The following is a 19219-nucleotide window of genomic DNA, read 5'->3' as shown; positions in this document are numbered from 1 at the left end:
ATTTAAAGAACTTTTCTCCCACAAAGGAAACAAAATGGGGGAATATTTTGCCACTAATGCATTGTTAGTAGGGAGCCTCTGTTTTGAAATTCCAAGTAATTGAAAGTCACGTCTGTGGATCCCGGATGACCCCCAAAATAGAAATTGCAGTTTTGAGCTACTTCATATGTGTGGTGTTTGAGAGGGTAGGGAAAACCTGCTTTGAAAAAAATAAACCACCTTTTATTACAGTTGTAGCACCTTCTTAAGGATTGAAGATTGATGTGAAATTCTTTTCTTGAATTGCAGATGAAACAATTTTGTTTCTTACTGCTTGAAATATAAATTCAGAAATATTCATAGCTCAGGAGTTGCTTAATGTTGTTGCTAAAAAGTCAGTTAAAATTATGCCCAGGTAGACTGAAGTAGAGATAGTGACTGGGCAGTGAACTTTTATCTTTGAGGGTATCTTGTGGTGAAGCTCATGGCTGATTACAGATGGTCAAATCGTTCCTAAGTATTTGGCCTTCATAGCCAAGTTTTTTCAGAACTGAAGTCCTGTTCCTCCTATTAGTAATTTTTTTAAGTTGTAAGAGTGACAACTCCAGAGCTTTAACTATGTTCTGTTTGTCCCCGGGATGTTCTTAGAGAAAGTCTTAGAACTGGATTGCCAAAAAGTACAATCACCTTTGATACATTATTAATCTAAAATATGAGCCACTTATCCTAAATAAAGATTCAGTACACTTGATTCATGCTGTAGGTTGACTTGGCCTACCTCATATTCACTTTACACTTTTCAGATCAAGAGAAGATACCAGTTTGGAAAAGCTTACACTTAAGTTGGTAGGAGTTAAAGAGTCATAGCTGAAAGGGGCTTTAAAGCTTATCTTTGTGGTTCAGTTGTCAAGAATGTAATGATGGAGAATCTCAGACTTGTGATTCATCCTCCATTGTGAAGTAATCTAGTTAAACATTTGGAAACTACTAAGAGTACTGTGCCAGGTGCAGAAATTTTACTCATAAAGGGGAAAGCTTATCATTTAAGGATGACCCATATGCTTTTCCATTCCTTGATAAGAAAAGTTGGGAATAAAATCAGTTTGTTAATGGTCCCTTGGTTACCTACTGAGCAAAACACAGGACTGGAAGTTAGGAACTCCAAATTCTATTTCTGTGTGTGCTACCACAGACTTGGTTCACTTGGCCAGGAGCCAAATCCTGAGATGAGGCCAAACTGGTCATTTTGTTGCTGAGTCTATTGTTTGTCTAATGTTCAACCAGACCTTCAACTTCCTTCTCAGCTCTCCTGTTTCAGATGAGTTGCTTCGTGGTTTATGACAAATTCAACAAACTTTATATGCCTCAGTTTCTTAATTTGAAATTGGTATCAATGCAGCCTCCATCATAAATACCTTGAAATAACTACTCTAGAGGCTGTGTAAACATCTACTTGTTATAACTTAGTTATTTGGAAACCTTAGAACTTCTGCTTCAAAGGTTGTTTTAAGCATTTGGGAGGCCTGCTTTCCCAAAGTGTGGCCTTGGTTGCCATATTCCATCCAAATAGTTGAGCAAGGGTACCAAGGTACCTCTCAGGGTACCAAGCAGTTGTTACCTCAAGTCCTGAATGGCTTACATTTGCCTAATGGCCAGCTCCTGGGACTATTGGCTGTGTGTGAACAGGATTTGTTGACAATAGTGATTCTTTGCAGCAGCCTTATTCAGGATGAAAATTCTTACTCCTGAACTATTTGATTTCCACATTTTTTTTACTTTGTGTTTAGTCCTCATCCTCCTCTCTTTCTCTCCTCTTTTTAAGTTAAAATGTTTGCTTAAATAAATACACTTTTAGTAAGCCCTAGAGAAGAAGGTAGAACTGACCTCTTCGACATTTCCTTCCATCTTCCGGTTTGATCCTCTGCCTTTGCCTGAAAGTTGTCCTGGGGTTATCCAGGTATGCAGAAGTGCATGCTTAAAGCAGACTTCAGAACTTCAAATTAATCTCTGACGCTCTGGAGGCTAGGGCAGGTTCTACTGAGTAGCTTACAAGAGCAGTAAGGCTATCGTTTTCTCAAATTGTGCATGGAACACTCTAGAGCTCTCACATTTTCCTTCAGGAATATCATCTTTGCTTACCATTGACCCAGAGTTGTTTTTTAACACTTCACAGAGTCAGTGGATGTATCAAATAGAATGTGCCTTCAGATGAGAGTTTATAATGCTCTTCAAGTTTTCGTTCTTTTTGGAAAATTTTAAGCCAACTATATCTGCTCTTGGTGCTGTGCTGAGGGAAGGAATCACACTAGCTATTTCAGAAGACTTACCAGCTGTTTCTGGTAGCAGGTCAATCATTTGAAAGAATTTTGAGGTGTGTAAAGATTTGTTAGTAAACTACTTGGATTATCCCTGCTGTTACCAGTGTTGTATCATTTGTCATAATTGAATTGCCTCTCAGTAAAGCCCAGGAAAAACTTTATTCAGGAGGATTTGCGAGAGCTATGTTATTTATCTGCCTTTGTTTTTTCAACAAGAAATGATGTTGTAAGCTTTCCGACATTCAAAGAAAACTGGCAGGAATTGGCAAAATATTGAATCTTCACTTTCTAGACCATATATTTTGTCTTACAGAGTGTGACTTGCCCTTTGGTCAGCAGATCCCACTATTCAGGGCCTGAATTTGACATTTTCTTTTAGAAATTACTTTTCATTTCTAGCAACAGCCCTTTACACTTTACATGAGAAGAGATAGTAAAGTGGAATTTTATTACAATCTTGCTTGAGAAATGGGGAAAATAATTTTTGAAAACCCACAAACTCAGGTGTACATAGGTACAAATATAGTACTCTTACTCTCGCCAGCTTTTCCATCACACTGTTATGAATATTTGTTTCTAGCTGTTGGTGTAAGTGGCCAGGGGACACCAATAGTACATTATCAAATATTTGGCTGAACATTGGTTTTCTGAAGTAGACTATTTAGTTGTGGATTTTGCTTATTTCTGTAGATTTCTTTGATTTCTCTTTTGAATTCACCAGGATAAAGTATATTTTTTGCATTTCCCCAAGCAAAGGAGTTTTATTTTACTCTTAACAAAGTGAAAGTTAAAAATAGTGATCAAGTGGGCAATTGCTCTGGTCTTAAGAATATCAATGGTACCTTACTCTTGTATAGACTGTTTTCATGCTGTCTCTAATCCTTGGAGCAGTTCTGTAATGTAGGCATGGCCCCATTTTGCTGATGAAGAATGAGGCTCTGAGAGTATTAAGGCTTGCACTGTTAGTATATATCAAAGGGAGAACTAGGAACCTGGATTTTGACTCTTTAGTCTGGTCTAATTTTATGTTTCCTCTCTTTAGAAAAACCTTGTTTATTTTTCAGAACTAAACCAATCTGAAACTCCCTGGCTTTCCCACTCAAGCAGAAATCAGGGCTCTATCTCCTGAGGGCCACTTTAGGTTATAGGCTAGCCCGAGACAAGTTTTCCTTAGCTCAAAGGAGGATTAAGCTGCAGCTAGCTGTCTCCAAAGTTTGGGAAGTGCTTTGCCCTTGCTGGATACCCAGACCTCAGTAAAGAGAACGACTGAAATTGCTCATGTGTAAGCATGATCTTTGAACAGCTTATTTAAATTGTTTAGCAGAAATACCTTTAGTGAATGGCTCGAGTGGACTTAAGGATCATTTGTCATGATCCTGGTAGTATAGGGAGTTCAGAGTCTTCCCTCTGTCCCGGCAGCAGTATGCTAGTCAAGTGTTTCACTTAGAAAGTGTTGATAGAAAATTGAAATTTTGCACAAACCACATCATTCTGAGAACATTAAGTAAGTGTTAGTTGCTCAGTCGTGCCTGACTCTTTGCGACCCCATGGACTGCAGCCCACCGGGCTCCTCTGTCCATGAGATTTTCCAGGCAAGGATACTGGAGTGGGCTGCCATTTCCTTCTCCAGGGGATCTTCCCAACCCAGGGACATTAAATACAATAAAATGCAGGTGCCTTTGAAAGCAAAATTCAGAGTTGCATATCTCAAGGTAAATCAAAGTAAATTATGACAATTACTTTAAATTTGTATAATTTTAGAGACTGGATTGAATTTGTCTCCTAAAACTTAACACATTTTTTTTTCCTGATGATCAATGCACTACAAATCTTTCTAAGAATAATAGGAAAACAAGATCTTTATACTTAAACCCATCTTATTAAGAAGAGGTTCTGAAATCAAGAGGCCATCACTGCTGCATCCCATGTAATGCAGTCAGAATGAGGCTCCTGCTTGTGCACTGTAAAGCCAGAGGGCAGTGTTGCTGCTTTTCCAAGCAGCCGTTTCTGGGACTCCTGTATGACGTCATGGCAGAAGGAAAATTAAAAACACGAAAACTATTTCAAAATAGACTTTTAATGTAGTTTTTAGGCCAAAGGAAAAGCTGATCATACATTGTCTCCAGTGGACCATCTGCCAGAATAGGGCCACCTCAGTCCAGCTTTGAAGGCCCTGAATCAGTCTTAACCGCCATAATTTCCCTTGATTCATGGATTTGTGTATGCTTCTCATGCATCATAAGGCACATTTCACTCTTGAAGTTCCCACCACCTCCACTATTTCATTTAGTTGCAAAAGCAAGCTTCCCAACGGGAGTTTTTTCCCCCCTAACCGTCAAGGAATTTGAGAATTTCGATTCTCTAGAACCCTCTCTCCTTCAAGGAGTTTGAGAATTTCGATTCTCTAGAACCCTCTATCCAGAAGTACCTACACATAATACAAGTCTACATACAATTCCATGGGGCTCACGGACCCCAAGGCCCCCTTTGTTTCTAAGGAACCAGGTGAAAGAAGCCTTGTGCTAGTGATCTGAGCAATGCATTTGGTCTAGGGGAACACTGGGGGCAGGTAAAGATGGGCTGGGTAATCATGATAACAGGAGGGAACAGTCTTAAGAGTTTCTATTTTGACTTGGGGGCAGAAAGGAATTCCTAGGGCCTCCTGCACTTTGAAGAGTAGAACTACTCAAGGACTAAGCAGCTATCAGCAAAGTTTAGAAGACTGAGAATAAGAGGCTGTATAGGGATGATGCAGGGCTCCCACTTGGCCCCCCAAGGACTTAACTTAGCTCAGCCAGAAGCTTTATATTTTATTTGCAGTGAGGGGGCATTTCTAATTTTAGTTTGAGTCTCATGGAAAGGTGGACAGCTCCTATTCCTTTTTTTTTTTTTTGGTATAGGGAGCACTTAAATATTGGGCATTTAGGGTTAAGTCCTTGGAATGCCCCAAATGGTCATTTCCTCTATAAATACAATATTCCCTACCTCTGAATAGTTTAACTTAAAGAGCTGCCTTACAACTGTTTATTCAACCATTGCTTGCACTAAGAAAGCAAGATAAGTGCCTTTCCGAGGCATCCAAGAACTCCTTCCAGCCTTACTGGGAAGAGGTGGGGGAAATCACTAAAAACCCACTTGTAGGAGTGAAATGAGGCTGTCAGTTGTCCAACCTGACAAATGGCCAAATTAGGTTTACATTTTTGTTAATAGACTTTTGAATGGCTATTGAGAAGCAGAATTAAATTTTAAGCTGCTGATCATAGTTACTTCCTACTCCCCAAACACCCAACGCTGGTTTATTTCTCCAGCATCCAGTAAGAAAATGAAGGCACTAGAAAATAACACACTTAAGTATTGAAGATAATTAAATCTTTATATTTTGCTGGAACTGTATATTGTAGCACACTAAAACCCATTCAAGGGAAAACTGGGCAAACTGAAAATTCTCCCATTAAGGTTTGTTTTGAAAACGGACAAATTAAATGCTTCCTTTACCCCTCCCCCCAATGCAATCACATAAATCAGTATTCCTTTGAATTAGCTCTAGAAATCACACAAACTATGTTCCATTTACAAATATTTATTATAACTAGAATGAATTTAATGGTTCTCAGATTTGGCCACCTTATAGCTCCATTTAAGGAGATTTTTAACAGAAAATGCATTATAACCTGGTCGAGTTACTTACACATTAAAAAAGAAAAAAAAAAAAAAAAAACTCCTAAAAGGAAAACAAGGAAAGCAACCCTTCAGTTTCACATAATTAAAGAACAGGAGAAAGCACACAAGCTACATCATAGCTAAACTGACCGAACCAACCAAAGCCAGGGGGATTTCTTTTCGGATTATGTGTCATAAAAAGGCCCGCTGTCTTATATACACGTGTATATAATGGTACATTCCATCACTGTAAAAAGTCCCCTTTGCCCCCTCCCCCGGGAAAGTTTCAGTCTAGTCTCCAAAGTTGGACAGCGGCGCCCGCTCCTGCTGCCGGTGCAGTTCGTTCTCCGTCAGCAGCTGGAGGTTCTCTGCGCGCAGCCGGTCCAGCTCCAGCTCCAGCTCCCGCACGCGCGCGTCGTCGCCGTCCAGCCGCTGGCTGTCCAGCCGCTGGCTTTCCAGCCGCAGCCGATTATTCTCGTCCTCCATACGCGAGAGGCACTTCTCCAGCTCTAGGTACTCTTTGATGAGCTCCTGCTTGCTCATGTTCTGCAGGCTCTCCGCGTGGTACCGCTCATAGGTCTCCGAGAAGTCCCGCTGCAGAAACTCGCTGCCGTCTCCTCCCATCCCGTCGCTGCCCCCATCCTCCTCACCCGCTTCTTCCATAAAGTCCTCATCGCTGGTGTCGTCGGACTTAGCAGCGGCCCGTTTGGGGTAGAGGCCGGTTTTAAGATCCGGTTCCTCCTGGTCGTGGTCATCCATGAGGAACTGCGTGGTGTTATAGGGAGCAACTGGCTGACCCTTGGCGAACATCTCGGCTCGAATCCTTGAAGCTCGCAGGCTCTGTTTCTCATCGAACTTTTTCTTCTCCTCCCAGGTCAGCGTATAGTACGGTTTCCAAAGCCGCTTCTTCTTGGAGGGGCGTCTCCTATGTTTTTTCTTGCCCACCTGTCTCTGCTGCGGGGGAGCTCCGCCAGCGGACAAGTCGTCCCCATTCTGGCCCTTCTCACCCGCTTCCGGACAGCTGGATTCTGGGCAGACCTGGGTCTTCAGGGGAGACGGCTGGGGTTCCAGGCTCCCTTCCCCCCCGTGCCCCGGAGAACCACCCGACTGGGGGGACGCTCTCGATTGCCACCTACTGTCTTCCTCCGGCACCCGCTCCTCCGCGCCTGGGGGGCGATCAGGGTTCCGTTCTTCATGGACAGCAACAGCACCTGTACAGTTGCTAGTTTGAGGCTGGTGCTGATACTCTGACAAGAGTGGCTCGGCCATTGCTAATAGAATCTTCTTCTCGAAGTTTGAAGAATGTTGGCTGTAAGTCCTTAAGGAAAGAAAGGTTTGCTTTTCTTTGCAAAAATGTCCAACACAGTCCTCTTCGGTCTGTAATTCCTGCAGTGATGCCTTTAGCCAGTCCTCCTGTCAGCAAACTCCAATTGCAATTTGGGGGCGCTCAAGCCAGTAAAGGGTTAAGCGCCCAGAGCGCGACCAGATAGCGGGCCCAAGGGGGAGCAGCAGCAGGAACAGTACGTAATGTGCAGAGGGGGTGGGCTTCAAGCCTTCCTGCAGACCGCCCCCGCGATCGAGAAGTTGCTGGGCAAGATGATTAGGTTAAATCCAATGGGTTAAACCCAGCCCCGAAGGGGTTAAAACTACCCGATGACGCTGACTCCGAGGGGCCGGATCCACAAAGGGTTAAATCCCCTGCCGCAGAGCCCACAAGGGGTTAAAGTCCCAAAGCCACCTCCTCCCACTTCCACGGGTGTCGCTCCAAGCCGAGCTCCCCGTTCCCTAGGCCCGGCCGGAGCCTCAGCCGAGGACAGACAAACTCATCTCCCCTTTGGCTCGATGCTCTGCTCAGCTCAGTTCTCCTCCGCCTCCTCCTCTTTTTCCTCCCTCCCTCCTCCCCCTTCCGACAGCTCCTCTTCCGCCTCCTCCCCCAACTTCCCCTCCCAACCTGCCTCTCCACCTGCCAACTTCCAACTGCTGCCTCCCAGCCCTCTGCGCCCCTTTTATATAGAAGCCGGTCCGCCCCGCCCATGCGCATGCGTGACGGAGTCCCCATCGCAGGAAGCTGGGAGTCGTAGTTCTCATCTTTCAGGCCCGCCGTCCTCGCGCGCCGTGCGACGTAGCCAATCCCAGGATGCGTAGGGGGCGTTTTCCAGGCCACCGCCTTCCATCGCTTAGCCCTCGCTAGAGAAACGTGAGCGCCCATTGGTCAAAAGGCACACGTCTCGCCGAGGAAGGAAGGCCAATCGCGGAGAAGATGGGGCGGGTTCTGGACCATACCATTCTGCTTTAGGAATACAAGAAGATTCGATGGCCTGTGAGGGCCTGCACAGAATATTTTTATGAAAAGGTGCTTCTTAAAGGTTATTATCCTATTCTGTTCTCAGCGGAAAGGTTCTGAAGGTCACAAACATTTGTTAACTTAAACGAGAATGGTTTACTCCCAAAAAGTAGTCCCTAAAGTGTAAACGAGTATTTAATTCTGTAAAGAGAGACGTTGGCCCATGGCGACTAATTCCCGATTCTTAAGATTACAAGAATGGCTTCAAGGTGTTGATTAGTGACTGGGATTGACGTTTGCGGAAGGATATTGTGAACACATTTTTTTGTTTAAAAAAAAGCGCACGAAGAGGTAAACAAATGAAGAATAAAAAGTGCCGCCTTAAAGGGACAGTGTGACTGCTTTACGGCAGCAACCTCCGACTAGGCCTCGGAAGATGAGAAAGCAGGTTCGAGTCCCGGGTGACGTCCATCCCCGGACTACCCTGGGACCCTTAGCGGAAAGTGGCGGAGTCTCAGCCCCAGCGTAGTCTTTCACGGCCGCCCCCGCCCAGGGGCCGGTGCAAAATGGTGGGCCGTGGCTGATTTCTCTCGCCGGCGCTGGGAAGTGCTGGGTGTGCGCCCTGGGATCCCCCGAGACCCCGGGATGTAAGGCCTCGCTTCCCTTCTCCCTCCCCGGGCCTCAGCTTCTATCGAAGAAAATGGCCTCCTGGGGCCGTCTTGGTCTGTTCATTTCGACCATGAAATTTTCCTGAGCCTGGATGGGAGTCCAGGGCAGCGGATGAGCCTCTTTGTTGGGGGAGGGGTTCGAAATTGATACTGAGTTGAAATAATCAACCCCGGCTACTCGAGAGAGAAGCCACAGACTGGAAAGATTAATCCACTGAGGCTCTTCCTTGTCTGTGGACGCTGGGCAACACCGGCAGGGAATCAGAGCCAGAGGCTCCCCCGAGGAGGAAATCTTGCCCAGAAATGGGGGCAGAGGGATTCTGGCCCAGAACTGTGGGACAGATTCATGGGGGGGGGGGGGGGGGGGGGCGGGGGGGGGGAGAGCGGCGCGCGATATAACTTTGCATGTGAAAATTCTCTAGATTCCAGGCTTCCGCTCAAAGGACAGGGCCAGAGGGTCAGCAGTAGCAGAAACCCTCCACTCAAATCACTTAGGCCTAAAATCTTAAATGCTGCAGTCTATGGGGTCGCAAAGAATCAAGACACTACTGAGTGACCGAACTGAACTGAAAATCTTCCTATAATCTCAGTTTTTCCCATTTGCCACACACCGTGACTCTTCTGTTTCTTCATCAACGGCCCTGTCTTGTAGTCCAACCGCTTTCCACCGCACAGCGTTCCTTTGCACACAGAACCATGTGCCCCTCCACAGCCCAGTGAGTTAGGCAGGGTAGCGATTCTTGTCTCCATTTTAGAGATAAGAAATCTCTAAAGCTCAGAAATTAAGTGACTTGTCCAAGGTCACATGACAAGTGACACATTCGGCTAAAGCGAAGGTCTCTGTCACCCCATGCTGTTTTCCTATCACAAACACAAAATCCCTTTTTTGTAAGAACTCTGGATTTAGTTCCTTTCCATCTGCAACTTTCAGCCAACCTCTGGCCCTTCTTTCTCTTTCCTTCTCCCTCTTTTTTCTTTTTGCCTCACCTGGAGGCATGTGGGATCTTAGTTCCCCCACTAAGGAAAGAACCCGGCTCCCTACAATGGAAGCACTGAGTCTTAACCAGTGGACTGTCAGGTTAATCTCACATTGGATAAGAAGGCACAATGATGAGTAAAATTTCATCTGTGCTATTCAAGGACTGTGTAGAGAGGCCATCAAACCTACGGTAAGCCAAAATGGCAGGTGATGAAAATCCTGGTAGGAGCTTGTGAGCCAAGTTGCTTAGGAGTTGAGAATTGTGGACAGGTTTCATGGAGGAGGTGACTTCGTGGCTGCCTAAAACATGAAGCATTTTCAGGCAGAGTGGCATGAAGCAGGACATTATATGACGAGTAGGTGTCTTGTCCCAAGACAGGACGTGTCTGGGGATTCAGGAGTGGTTTTGTGGGGAAGCGGTCATGGGCATGCCCAGAGGGAGAGGCAAGCAAGAGTGACCCTGAGACACATCCAGATGTTTGGAGACGAACATCCTAGCCTGTTTTCCCTGAGAACTCAAGTCTTTCTGAAAAGCCTGCCCCTCCCCTGTGCTGCTTCATCAGTCATGCAAGAAGCTTCGCAGGAGCAAGAGCTTCTCCTCAACAGTGGGAGCTCCCTGAGGAAAAGTTTTTGGAGAGAACTGGACTGGGAGCCTGAGACCTCCAAATTGCTACATTTTCAGACTCCAGAGGACTCCTGGGTACCCTCAGTCAGGGGATTTGGAAGGTACAACTCAGCCCAGCCTCAGTCTGTTGAACCTGGTTCAGCTGTATGGGCTCATTTGTTCTATTGGGGGGGGGGGGGGGGGAAATGGTCAGACTTGACAGGTTGTGGAATTCCAGAATTCTATGAAACAAGAGGCCACACACGTTGATATTAGCTAGGCATTTTGTCATTAATGTCCTGGTCATTAATCCCCAGGACTGCCTTATGGTGAAAATGTCTTCATCGCTATTTCACAAACAAGGCACCCAGGATCAGCAAAGAATCCTGCCCAAGTCACACTGCTAGTATGCCCAAGTGGTGGCGCTGGCTTGCGCTTGCATCCCCAGCACCAGTTTGGCCCCTCTTCCATTACCCTCCAGTTCTTCATTCTTAACACAGGGATTAACTCAAGATTTCGTAGCCCCAAAAGCCTGCAGCAGCCAGCGGCTCCCAGAGGTCTCTGCTCAGTTTGGCACTGGACCCACCCCGACGAGGGACGCGGGGACGACGCTCCCGCCGTCCTTGGCCTTCCAGAAAGTTCCCTGGAAAAGCCAGAGCGCAGAGGTCACAGGGAGAGAGCAGCTGAGGAGGGGGAAGCGGGCAATGGGCACTTCCGGGGCCCGGATCTCGGCCCCCGACCATACGCCGGGCGCGCGGAGCAGGGAGCGGCCGCCCTTCCCTTTGGGCGGGAATGGAGCCTGGGCCCGAGCCCGCCGGACTCTTCTCCCGCCGCCCCTAGCTCGCAGCTTTCCCCCGCGCGATCCCGACTCACGACAGGGCAGGGGGCGGGGCTCTGACCGTGGCCCCACCCCCAGCAGCTGCTGGGGGCCTCGCCCAGGGCGCCCCCAGCACCCGCTCCGCCTCCCCTGCAGACCCGGGGCTGTGTTCCCTCCATTAGCCCCGGGAGGGGGGAAATGCTCCCTCTGGAACGCAGACCGCTGGCGTCTCGAGGTCGTTCACGGCAGCAGGGGAGCGGCCACAGAAGGGACCTGAACCTCGCGCGTCCCGGATGCGCTTTTCGCCTCACTCCGTGGCAGCCCAGACGGCAGAAGATGAAGGTTTTATTTTACTTAGTGAAACACTCTTTTGTAAGTGCATCTTTAGTGAGGACGTCCTGAGTATTTCTGCGGATAGGGCGGCCAGCCAAAAGGAGCTGACTGCCCTCTCGCGGGGCCAGCTCTCTCCGCCTTTCCCCAACTCGGTCGAGCCTCCTGGCCTCCCTCCCACAGCCCGCCAGCCAATCACTCTTCCAGGGCCCGGCCGAAGTCCCAACTTGCCCAAGAGCTGAGCCTCCTCGGGGAGAGGCTGGGTTGGGAGAGGAGTCAGGTGACTCAGAGGGTGGGGAGGGCAGAGGCTGAGACCCGGTAGTTCCGCCCCCTGGATCACCCGCCCACCCCGAAGTGGGGACTTGCTCCACAAGGGCAGTCTCCCCAGGGAGCCTGAGGCGGTCTAGGGGGACAGGAGGTACAGTCCCTGTGGAGCTGCAGAAAGAGTAGAGTATTATCTGGCCCCCACACGAGGAGAGGGGTGTCAAGGCGAGCACTATTTGGGGCGGGGAGCGGGGTGAGAACGGGGGTTAATGCTGCTCTTCTAAACCCTAGGAAGGCTGGGCACAGCAGAACACAGGGCTCATAGCCTCCTGTTGGCTGCAGACTCCTCCATCGAGAGTCACCTCTTCTGGGTCCGAAACTGTCGGAAGAGCCACTGGACGATGAAGGGCCACAGGAGGAAGAAGATCAGCGTGGGGCCGGAAAGCCTGAGGGGCCAAGGCCTGGCACTGGGTGGGGGCATCTGCTGCCAAGAGGAGAGAGTCAGGCACCAGCCCAGGCCTCAGCTCAGGCTAGGCCCTCCTTAGGGACCTGCTTCCAGAACTCAAGTGGGAGCTGCTACCTCCCTCTCCCCAGTCTGAAGATTGGGGCTCCCGGTTTGTCCCTGAAACATTGAGCCCCAACTGCCTCCCCTATCTTCCTACCACGGCAATTCAAGGTGCCAAAAAGAGTGGAGGAACTGACTCGGAGGTCATCTCCTCTGGGCCACAAAGCCTGATATGGCCTCAAGACCCCATATTGTAAAGGGTGTGCCACATTTCCAATGAAGACCCAGGGTGTTCAGATTTTAGTTTCTAAATCCCATTATCTGTTGAAAGGAAGCAAGGCTCCTTGGAGAAGTGGCAGATTTCAGGTCTGGAGCAGGGAAGGTGGAATTGAATGTGGGATGTCTTATACCAGGAAGTAAGGAAGCTGTTAAGGATTAATGAGATTATATTACAAGAACATAGGACCCAGCTAGAAAGAGAGGGTCTTAACCAAAATTGTGACAGTCTGGGCATCAAAAAGAATGATTGCAGTTGACTGAAATACTGAGTCTTTAAAGTCCATAAATTCATAAAAGAGTAAGTTGGAAATTTATCACCATTGAGGTGGCTGTTAAATCAACTCCTTACTTTAAAAATAGATAATTAAAGAGAAAGAATTAGGCACTTATTCTGCTCTGCCATAAGGCACCATATTTCAGGGAAATCCTAGATGGTCAGGGAAACTCTACAGAAAAATGCCGGCTGATAAATGTTAAAGGAATCATAGAAAAGTCCACATTTTTTAAACCATTAACTAAATTATTGATCCAAGCAAGGATTATCTATCACTTGTCAAAAGCTGTGTGTCAAATAGGGCTGACGGGGAACTGGGACATTCCCTGGCTCCAAGTGGTGGGATCAGACTGTCACCCCTTCATCCCTGCTGTGATCCTCACTAGGAATATTCATGGTAGGACATCCAGTTCTGTGTCTTTTGATGTGAAGAAAGAATATCACCTCTGATGTAATCTGGTCATGTAATCTAGCCACAGGGCTGTCGTGAGACTCCAGAAGTGGTACAGTCTACAGGACTACTGTCCAGTCTCATCAGCAAGTCAGTAGCAAGGAAGAGGGACTTATCTAGACTAACAGAGTCTTAAGGACAGAGGCTCCTGGCCTGGACAGACAGGGAAGCTGGAAAAGGCGATTTGAATCTGGACTTTGTATTTGACTGTTGGCTCTGATGGTAAAGTGTCTGCCTACAATGCAGGAGACCTGGGTTCGACCCCTGGGTCGGGAAGATCCCCTGGAGAAGGAAATGGCAACCCACTCCAGTATTCTTGCCTGGAAAATCCCATGGATGGAGGAGCCTGGTAGGGTACAGTCCATGGGGTCGCAAAGAGTTGGACACGACTGAGCAACTTCATTTTGTGTTTTTGATGATACAAAGGAATTTTGGTGTGCGATAAAATGTTTTTGCTAGGTAGTAAAGTGTTCTTATTTTCAGAGATGTAAATCCAGGTATCTTAGGGTGGAAATATTCAGCATATAAAATTAGTAAAAGGTAAACAAAAAATATTAGTAAAACCTCGGCGAGGCAAGGCAGGGGTGAGTGTTGAAATGTTAGCCACTGTGGATCTGAGGAAATTCCTATGAATTCCTCTGTGCCAAGGGGACAAAGGGTCACCTGAGTGATTCCTCCATATCCAGGACTTCAGCCATCCCCTGCCCCCACAGCTCCAGGCTTCACAAGAACAGACTCATTCAGAGTTAATGGTGGATGCCAGCTTTGGAGGGAGATACAAGTGGGACCACTCCCAGCTCCATCACTTAATAATAATGCTAATAGTAACAATGAGCCCCATTCGGAAGCACGTACATGCATTATCTCATCTAAGCTTCACAGCAGCTCTGTGGGGTTCTTCCAGGCTGTGTGAGTTACTTCCAGGCCCTGAGGTAAGTTATTCAACCTCTCAGAGCTTTAGTTTCCTCATTTGTAAAAGGGGAATGAAAAGAAAACCTATTTCGTTGGGGGGGGGGGGGGGGGGGGGGGGGGGTGTGTGTGTGTGTGTGTGTGTGTGTGTGTGTGTGTGTGTGTGTGTGTGTGTGTGTGTGTGTGTGTGTGTGTGTGTGTGTGTGTGTGTGTGTGTGTGTGTGTGTGTGTGTGTGTGTGTGTAAAGTGAGGTAATGCAGGTAACATGTTTGGCACACAGCCGGGGCTCCAGAAATGGCTGCTCTTATTTATTTTGCAGAAGCAGAGGTGTCAGGGGCAAACAGATCTAGAAGTCGGGAGGAGGGAGTGAGGGGTGCAAGGGCTCAATGTGATGGGAGGGGAAGACAGTAAGTCTGGGAACAGAAGTCCTGACAGAGGGGCAATAGGGACCTCCTCCCAGCCCCAATGCAAAGAGCAGACAGGTTCTAGCCCCTCCAACTGTTGGAATACCCTCTGTCCTCAGTTTCCCTTCTGGCATGGGGTGGGGGTAAGAGCAGGAAAGGAGGGCTTCTCCCACTCTCCCTTCCAGGTTGGAAGCACTTTAGACCCCCTGACTTCCTGGCCTGACCCATAAGCCACACCATTCTCTGGAGAAGGCAGAATTGTGGGCAGGTAGAGATCGGGGGACAAAGACAGAAGTGGCTGGCTGAGGAGTCCAGCATAGAGACCCTCAAAATTCTGCCCTAGTCTTGCCCTGGACCTTCGGAGGGGGCTCACCTGCTCGGCGGGCACAGGCATGCTCTCCAGGCGCTGCAGCCTCCCCTGGGCGTCCCGCATGCTCTCCTGCAGCGCACGGACTGTCCCCACCAGCCACGAGTCCAACTCCTGGGGCCTCAGAAGGGGGCCTTCCAGTCTCCCTGCAGAGTACAGACAGGGAGGGGATGCAGGAAGCAACTCAGCTGGGGGCAGGCTGGGGCAGGGCCCGGAGGAGTCAGTAGAATGCCATCCTTTGTGCCCAGTATGAGTCTTACAGAGTCCATGCATACAGCTAATAGACTGCCAGGGGTTCGAACCCCAGCACTACCACTTAGCTCTGTGGCTCTGGGCAAGTCAGTAACTTCTCTAAGCCTTGTCTGTCATCTGAAAATCATGTCCTCTCCCTCACAGGGCTGCTCGCTCTGAGGAATGGAGATAATATTTATGAAAGTGCCTGTTACGGGACGCGGCACACTGGAAGTTCTAGGAAGAGATAAGGCAGAACTCAGCTCGTCGTCCTTGGAGAGTCCCAAATGGGGGACCCCGAGAGAGAGGATGACTCCCAAGGCCACGCAGGTGTAGATGAGGGAACTGGTCTAGGAGTTCTACCCCAGCTGCCCTGACTCAGTGCCAGCCAAGGGCACGGAGACTCCTGGTGGCCCTTGGAGGGGAGGCCAGGCAGGGACTTTGTTCCTCCAGGCCAGTGTCTGGCTTTTGGCAACCCTTCCCGGGCAGAGGCTGTGCTCTCTAGTGCCCAGCGCTGGACTTTCACCTCTGCCCATGAAGGCAGCCAGGGGAAGGCCCCAGGCACTGGAACCATGGGGCAAAGGGTCAGATGGAGGCTCACCTCTCTCTGCAGGAGGCTCGGGGCTGTTTCTGGTGTCAGTTTCTCCTCCCACGGCGCCCCTTTGCTCTTCCCCAACCTGCAGAGAAGAGTCACAACGTCCACGGAGGGGAGGGTGGTGGTGGGAGCAGCCAGGGCCCAGTGGGGTGGGGAGAGGGAGGGATGGGAGTGGGTCTCACTAGCTCAGGCTCCAGCTGCTCCACAGAATCACAGAAAACCTCGGAGTCCTGGTCCCGGGGTGGCTGGGACTCTGAGGAGGAGGGAAGTAGGGTGAGTGGCAGGAGGGAAGCCATGGAAGGAGGGGAAGGGTGTGCACCTGGGCAGAGGCACCTGTTCAGGGGACCCTCAAGATGCTACCACAAGAAGCATCGATGGGTCCCTGAGAGGACAGGGATCCCAGAACCTGCCTCTTGCCTTTGGGAGCACAGGGGTCTGTGTCTGTGGGCATGAGGTGTGACAGGCACAGCGCGGCATCTAGCCTGCTCCCCTCCACGCTGCCTCCCACCTCTGGCCTGGCCCTCTGCCCTTCCCACCCAGACACTGACCTGGGCTTGGGGGTGCTGGTTCCTTGGGGAGGCAGCGAGGCTCTGGGGCGGCCTCAGCATCTCCATTCAGTACCTGCTCTTTCCAACCTGTGGAGACACAGCACCCAGAGGTGGGGCTGGGAAGAGATCAGGCCCCTGCTCCCCTTCCCCATTTAGCCAGGGACTCTGTCTGAGACCCACCGCAACGGGGCACTACCTGGGGTCCTTACTGGAACATCTCTAGAGCCCTCTGCCTCCAGGCTCCCCTCCAGTTGAGCAGCCCCCTAAGACAGTTCCATCAATCTTTGTGGAGCTCCCAGCCTGGGGGCCTGACCTGTGACCCTTCTCAGGAATGTCTCCGGGGGCCTCGGCATGTCAGGGATCACCTGATACAGGGGCTTGAAGTAACCAAACACGTCCTCTGCCACCTCGCCCAGGGGCACTGTGTCGATCACCTGTGTGGGAGGGGGTCTAATGGGGAAAGGCTGGCTCCTCCCACCACTGCCCTCCTACCCCCTTGAGCTGGCCCACCCCCGCCCTGCTGCTGCCATCATATCCCTCCACCTTGTGCCCGGTCAGGGACCAGAGTCAAGCAGGGGCAGGGGAACAACATGAAGGTGGAATTCCATAGATGTATCAGCGTGCAGGAAACATAATGGGGGAAGGGGGCGCAGGTCACCTGGCTGAGAGCTTGGGCACAGGGAGGAGCCTGCAGCCTCTCCCTACCTTCTGTGCCACCAGCTTCATCTCGGTAATGTAGGCGGACATGGCCTCCTCCCTGCTCATCTGGCCCAGGCTGTTCCAGGCTTCCCTGGGGATGGGGGGAGGGGCGGGGCGGAGGGCTGTGAAAGGCTGATTGACAGCTGAGACTTGTTTGCCCAGCTGATGGGAAGCTCACCATTTGTAACGTCCGATAGGGTCCCAGAACCCAGGCTGGGGGATGAGGCAGGGCCCCATGGTAGCCTGCTTGTAGTAGCTGTAGAACCGCAGCATCTCTTCGTAGGAGGGGCGGTAAGAGCCTGGGCAGGAGTTGAGAAGTGGAGGGGAACAGTATCACTCCCAGCTCCAGGGGGATAGAGGCGGGAGAACCACCCTTGGCGGGGTAGTGAAGGGTCTCCCTTGGTGGGGGCAGAGATGGTGAAGGATCTCACTCAGGAAAGATAGACAGGGGCAGGTGGCAGAGGGGAACCCCAGGACAACACATGCAGGGGCTTGTCTGCAAAAGCTGCCAGGATCAGAGTCCCCTGGGAGGCAGACCCTGGTCCTCTGTTCCCCAAATGTGGGTCCCCGTGACCTCACCGTCCTTAGGCAGGTTCTGAATGACGCTGACGGCGGCCTGGAACTGTTTCTGACAGTCCGGTTCTGGACTTTCATTTTCGGTACCCATTTCCAGCCCTGGGGCCCTATTTATAGGCGACTCTGCAAGAATGAGGCTGTGGGTGAGCAGTTTCCAGGTTCCTCCACCCTCCTCCCTGGCACACGCCTCTGTAAGCCACTGGTCCATTTTCCAGAGGGGCAAACTAAGCTCTTTAGAGGCCTGAGTGAGATGCCCCGGGAGGTCAGAAGCTGCGACTGAAGAGGCTCCTCTTCCTACCCCGGGCAGCGTGGGTGTGACCAGGGTGGCAAAGAGGGCCTCGGTGTGTGGGTCAGGTGGCAAGGGTCGCGGTGTCTCTAGATGCACATCTTCGACTCCTAGACAGGCGAACGGGCAAGCCGAGAGGAGTCAGGGCGGGGCGAGCAGTCTCCCACCCCAGCCTCCCATACCCCGGCTCAGCCTCTCGGCGCCCGGCACTCACCCTCAGGGCCCACTGCCCGGACACCTAGGTTCCCTCTCGTCACTAGTCGGAGGCTTCCTACCGACCTCCGGGCCGGGATGGGGACGCGAGGCAAGAGGGAAAACTTACGCCAATCAGAGAACCCGTTTCAAATCTCTTCTATACCACAACCACTCAGCGCAGCCCTTTCAAGATTATGCAAATAGTTTAGTGGTGCCTCTCCAGATCAGGCGGGGCGAATCCGCGGGTTGGCTCCCCAATCCCGGACGGCCAGAGGCTGGAGAAAGCGCCCCCTGGTGGACGTCGTGAAATGACTCTGTCTCTTGCGCCCCCTGGTGGAAACCGCGTAGTCACCTGAACCCAGGCCCCGCAGATTCGAGTCACTATTCAGCCCTTCACTTAACCAGACCTTGGGGATAAAACGGCAATCAGGTCTTGAGATCAAGGGTTCTGCAGATGGGACATTGGAGCAGAGTTTTGGAAGGCTTAAGAGTAAGCCAGGAGAAGAACGAGGAAGGTCATTCCTGGAGGAAGGAATTGCAAGATCGAAAGTACAGAGGTATCCAGAGAGGATATTCTTGGACACGCAAGCCAGTATGGACGCAGTCTCCAGGTCAGGGCTACCTGAAAATGGAGTAAAGCAGTAGGTGGCAAATCTAAGTCCTGATAAACTTAAGTTTTATCTTTGGGATGCCATGCTCCCGGCCGCCGCCAAGTGGCGGTGTGCACCCAGCTCTCCGCCCCCGACCCAGGGCACTTGCTGCAGAAGAAGCAGATCACATCACACCCCTTGTGCACAAATACGCTGGTGGTTTCTTATGTAGTAAGCGCACGCATGACACGGTCACCAGAACCCGTAATCGACGCCCACCCACACGTTGATGTCAAGGACATCCACGCGACGTGCGGTGGCTGTCCCGGGACGATCAAACGCCCGGTGGGGGCTATCAACCGACCCAAGCGTCCACTCCCGGGTTCTGCCGGGGACTCACCCCGGCA

At 50.3% G+C, this 19219-nt stretch overlaps 2 protein-coding genes across 6 annotated transcripts; both read right to left on the bottom strand.

Annotated features, from left to right (window-relative positions):
- Window positions 1-5861: 5861 nt before the first annotated feature.
- Window positions 5862-7939, bottom strand: HEXIM1 (HEXIM P-TEFb complex subunit 1). The gene has a single exon (XM_061144258.1). The coding sequence runs from the start codon at window positions 7224-7226 to the stop codon at window positions 6249-6251; it is 978 nt and encodes a 325-aa protein (XP_061000241.1). The 5' UTR covers window positions 7227-7939; the 3' UTR covers window positions 5862-6248.
- Window positions 7940-11634: 3695 nt separating this feature from the next.
- On the bottom strand, window positions 11635-18364 carry ACBD4 (acyl-CoA binding domain containing 4). 5 transcript variants are annotated; one of them, XM_061144251.1, is made up of 11 exons: window positions 18242-18284; window positions 18040-18137; window positions 17745-17864; window positions 17344-17464; window positions 17172-17256; window positions 16780-16900; window positions 16467-16553; window positions 16101-16171; window positions 15925-16000; window positions 15099-15238; window positions 11635-12387 (listed from the first exon to the last, which is right to left on the bottom strand). In XM_061144251.1, the coding sequence occupies exons 3-11, from the start codon at window positions 17830-17832 to the stop codon at window positions 12262-12264; spliced, it is 915 nt and encodes a 304-aa protein (XP_061000234.1). In that variant the 5' UTR covers window positions 17833-17864; window positions 18040-18137; window positions 18242-18284; the 3' UTR covers window positions 11635-12261. The 5 variants fall into 5 exon arrangements, with proteins under 5 accessions (XP_061000234.1, XP_061000237.1, XP_061000235.1 ...); XM_061144254.1 differs by having other exon boundaries at window positions 17745-18137; window positions 18242-18364; XM_061144252.1 differs by lacking the exon at window positions 18040-18137 and having other exon boundaries at window positions 18242-18341.
- Between the last annotated feature and the right edge of the window lie 855 nt (window positions 18365-19219).

This window comes from Dama dama, chromosome 5, assembly GCF_033118175.1.
Source record: "Dama dama isolate Ldn47 chromosome 5, ASM3311817v1, whole genome shotgun sequence".
Classification (NCBI taxonomy): domain Eukaryota; kingdom Metazoa; phylum Chordata; class Mammalia; order Artiodactyla; family Cervidae; genus Dama; species Dama dama.
Note: the sequence above shows the minus strand (reverse complement) of the source record. Positions and strands in the feature narration are given on the sequence as shown.

What these genes read in the sequence shown, in the direction of transcription:
- HEXIM1 (XM_061144258.1), bottom strand. Translation starts at nt 7,226, where the DNA reads ATGGCCGAGCCACTCTTGTCAGAGTATCAGCACCAGCCTCAAACTAGC.
- ACBD4 (XM_061144254.1), bottom strand. Translation starts at nt 17,949, where the DNA reads ATGGACCAGTGGCTTACAGAGGCGTGTGCCAGGGAGGAGGGTGGAGGA. An exon ending in TCAGAACCTGCCTAAGGACG is followed by an intron (nt 17,465 to 17,744) that starts GTGAGGTCACGG and finishes ACTCCTGCCCAG; the next exon opens with GCTCTTACCGCCCCTCCTAC. An exon ending in TGCCTGTGCCCGCCGAGCAG is followed by an intron (nt 12,388 to 15,098) that starts GTGAGCCCCCTC and finishes TCCTCTTGGCAG; the next exon opens with CAGATGCCCCCACCCAGTGC.